Source organism: Elephantulus edwardii, unplaced genomic scaffold (genome assembly GCF_000299155.1).
Source record: "Elephantulus edwardii isolate Elephantulus edwardi_28Jun2011 unplaced genomic scaffold, EleEdw1.0 scaffold00220, whole genome shotgun sequence".
Lineage (NCBI taxonomy): Eukaryota > Metazoa > Chordata > Mammalia > Macroscelidea > Macroscelididae > Elephantulus > Elephantulus edwardii.
In genome coordinates, this window is record NW_006399970.1 from 3,702,496 (window position 1) to 3,706,301 (window position 3,806).

The 3,806-nt window shown below is 52.9% G+C and overlaps 1 protein-coding gene across 1 annotated transcript in view; it reads right to left on the reverse strand.

Moving 5' to 3' along the window:
* GSX2 (GS homeobox 2) overlaps positions 1-229 on the reverse strand; it is a 1,593-nt gene extending 1,364 nt beyond the window's left edge. Inside the window, exon 1 of the mRNA XM_006898101.1 lies at positions 2-229. Coding sequence (XP_006898163.1) covers positions 2-229 — 228 coding nt within the window. The remainder of the gene's footprint in view (position 1) is intronic.
* Between the last annotated feature and the right edge of the window lie 3,577 nt (positions 230-3,806).

Genomic DNA, 3,806 nt, shown 5'->3' on the forward strand with positions numbered 1-3,806 from the left:
CCGAGGGTCCCCGAGAGGAGTGCAAGTGAGAGGTGACGCAGAGCGGACACACGCAGAAAGCGCCGCTCTTGCGCGACGGGCAGCCCGGCCCGGACACCGACATCACCAACGGGGATGGCATGCCCAGCGGGATGAGGAAGTCCGGCCCCGGGTGCGGCTCGGGCAGCGCGGGCGCGGGGCGGGGGGAGTCCTTGATGATGAGCGAGTCCACATAGAAGGAGCGCGACATGTCGGGCGGGGCGGCCGGTTGGAGGGCTGGGCCGGCGTCGGCCTCCCCTCCCTCTCCAGTGCTCAGCTCTGTCCTGGGCGCGGCGCGGCCGCCGGCGGTCAAGCCCTAGGGGACGAGGAGGTGCGGGCGTCTGGGACGGGAACAAAAGGGTCCCCGGAGAGGGCTGGTCCTCACGTCCCCCGCCCGGCGCCCCGGCTCGGGATTTTATAGCCCCCACTCCAGCACGTGATGTTGCGGAGTAGCGCTCGGCTCCGGTTCCTCGGCAGCTCCCCACCCTCGGGATAGGCTGCCCGAGTCACAACAGAAGCGGCGAGGAGGGGCGGGGGCGCCACAGGGAAGAAAGCGGGGGCGGGAGGGGGAAGAAGACTTTGCAAAGTGTAGGTTTTGTTAATTTCACCACCACCACCACCACCCCCCCCCGGCCGGCCTCCCCTTTCTCCACGCTTTCGCAAGAAATCACCCGGCTCGCTACTCCATCTCGCCCGGGCTTCCAGCCTGCGCCCCAGCTTGACTATCCTCGGCCTGGCCCGCAGAGCGCACCAGGTGCGGACTCCGGCGCCTTTTGAATAGGGATGCCTGGTTCTCCCCGCTTCTCTGTGCAAAGTGCGAGGCCTGCGGCCTTTGCAGACCTCCGGCTGGAAGCGGCTTACTCCTGGAGCGCATCATAGGCGATGTTCACCTTCACCCCATTTCACGGCGTGCAGCTTTTTGACTTGGCCAAGGTCATTCAAGTGGTTAGTTTATGAGTGATCAGGCGCATACCAGTGTGGTTTCCCACTGGACAACTGGATTTTTCAGGAGGTCTAAAATGCCTTTAGACTTGGGGCTCTCCTGACGCCACTCAGACCAAAGACCCTTTCTTGCACCCATTTTCCAATCGGCAGTTTTCCCTTTGGCAAGGAAGAAAAACGCATTGAGAATGACGCCTTTCTTTGGGCAAAATCCCTTTCCCGGCGCGTTCCCAGGCCTACTCTACCAACACCCTCCGAAAGGATTTTGGAGAGAAGCTGCCAGGCACATTCCTCCAGGGGCCAGGGCCAGGGTGTGAGGAAGCCTGGGATCTGGGTTTGGCTAACTGCTGTTGGCACACATTTTTCTAGATCTTGACAAGGTTCACCAGGGAGCGCTTTCCCCTTGGGCACTCCCTAAAGTCCAAAAAGGATGAAGTATATTGTAGATGAAGCCACTGTGGAATTGTGGCTCTGGTGGGAGAAGAGGCTTGGTCAAGAAATCATTCTAAGCAACAGTGATGAAGAATCTACAGAGAGCCCCCGAACTTAATCAGAATCAATGGAGACCCAGTGGAAGACCCCTGCTTTCTGGGTGACTGGGGCAGGGACAGGGAGGTGGGGGATGTGTGTGCTACTTAAGTTGTTTATTCTGGAGGCACTGGGGACAGGCTCCATAGTTTTCTGCCCTCTCCAGCTGTAGAGAAGTGGAGGAGGGATCCGAGCACTGAGGACCTGCTCAGTCCTGGGCCCAGAACAGGAAACTTCAGACAAGTTCACTATGGTGTTAAGGAGTTCCTGTACCTGAGAAATGCAGGTGGCCCCAGGCCAGAAGAGGGCTAGCTAGCCTCTTAGGCCAGACAGACGGCTGCGTCTCTCTGTCCTTTTCTCTGTTTCTCTTGCCCTGTGTCCCCATCTTTCTTGTCTGCTAGCAAGTGTAATTGGGTTGTAGGGATGCCCCGCTCTGGGGAGCCCAGGATTTATGGATGGCAATTAAAGTTTTATGAATTGCAGCTGAGGCTGGTTATTGAGCTATTTGAATGTGATTAGAATTCAATTAGAAAGCGGTTAGTGGACGGTGGGTCTCCCGAGTGTAAACAGACAGCTATTCCAGAAATGTGTTAATCCAACATCTTGTGACAACAATTAAGAAGTCTTAGGGCTTAACTCAGGGGCAGCTCAGCTGTAACTACTTTTGTGCCACAAAGTTGCCGCCACTTCAGCCATCTCAGCCGGACAGACGCAAGTGCCTTTGGGCCCAGCCTGCCCCCACCTCATCTCTTGGAAAAGACTCAAAGCTACATAACTGAGAGAAGCTATCAGGGTGTTTTGGTGAACTAAATTGTCGATAGATCTGATTCAATTTCTTCACTCACTTTACTTTCCCCTGCTTTCTTCTGAGCACAATTCCTTCTCATCCCGCGCCCCCGTCCGCCCCCCTCTGCTTTAGGTAAAATGTTCTCCAGTGTCTGCTTAGAGCCGCAGTATTTCAGCAATTCTTTTTGTCTTATTATTTTTTGTATGTATACCATCAAATCGGATCTGACTGGTACAGGAGGAGATTGCCCCTCCTTCTCCAGCAGAGCATCTGGTGGATTTGAACCACATGCCTCTGGGATTGCAGTGCAGCTTCTTGCCACTAGGCCACCAGAGCTCCCTTCTAGCAATTCTGAGCGTGCTCATGAAAAGAACTGCAGTTCCGATGTGAAGATACGGGAAAATGATGGGCCTTCATGTTTTATCTTCGAGAATTCTAACTTGAGAAGAACCTGGAGCATGCATATAGAAATATTCTGTTCATGTGTCAAGCAATTCTCAGAAAGATGAGCTGTGAGGGGGACAACGGCTTAGAACCAGGCAACATTGGAGAAGCTTGCCCATTAGACAAAACAAACAAACAAAACAACAACAAAAGGGCAAAATTATTGCCACTCAGTTCATTCAGGCCTACAGTGACCCTAAGGGTGGAATGGAGCTCTGGTGGCCTAGAGCATTGCCAGCCCAAAAGCATGCAGTTTGAATCCACCAGCTGCTCCACAGAAGAAAGATGAGCAGTCTCCTCTCATGCAGTTTACTGCCTCTGGAAATCTTCTGGAGAGTCAACTATGAGTCAGTTCTAATTCACAGCACATAAAAACAATGACAACAGCATAGGATGGGATAGAGAATGCTTTATAGAATTTCCAAGGACGGATAGACACAGTGACTGTAGCATATCAGGGTTGGTGCAGGATGGGATAAGACTCTATTCTTGTTCATAGGGTCACTATGGGCTGTGTTCTTGTCGTTGTTATGCAACCCTATGTACAACAGCTCTGAAGCCTGCCCTGTCCTGAGCCGGTCTCACTGACTCCGACACACCGACCCCCCACTGCCCCAGTTACTGTAGCAATCCATCTCATGCAGGGTCTTCCTCTCATGTGCTGTCCCTCCACCCTTCTGAGCATGATGTCCTTCTGCAAGGACACGTGTCCAAAGTATGTGAGATGGAGCTTCAAAACCCTAGCCTCCAAGGAGACACTTGGTTTCACCCTCTCAAAGACAGACCGATTTGTTTTCTTGGCGGTCCATGGTATGTTCAAGGTTCTTCTCCAGCACCACAACTCAAAGGCATCGATTCTTCTTCTGTCATCCTTCCTTAAGGTCAACTCCAAAGCCCATAACACCAACCACCTTTACAGATTCAATCTGCCTCATCTTTCTAATCTAGTGTAGCTGGTGGGTTCAAACCACCCACCTCTTGATTAGTAATTAGAACTTAACCCCTGCTCCACCATTGTAGTTGGAGCACTTGGTCATTCGCTTGCCCTGACCAAGAACAAGTATTTTGCCATCGTCATATCTCACCT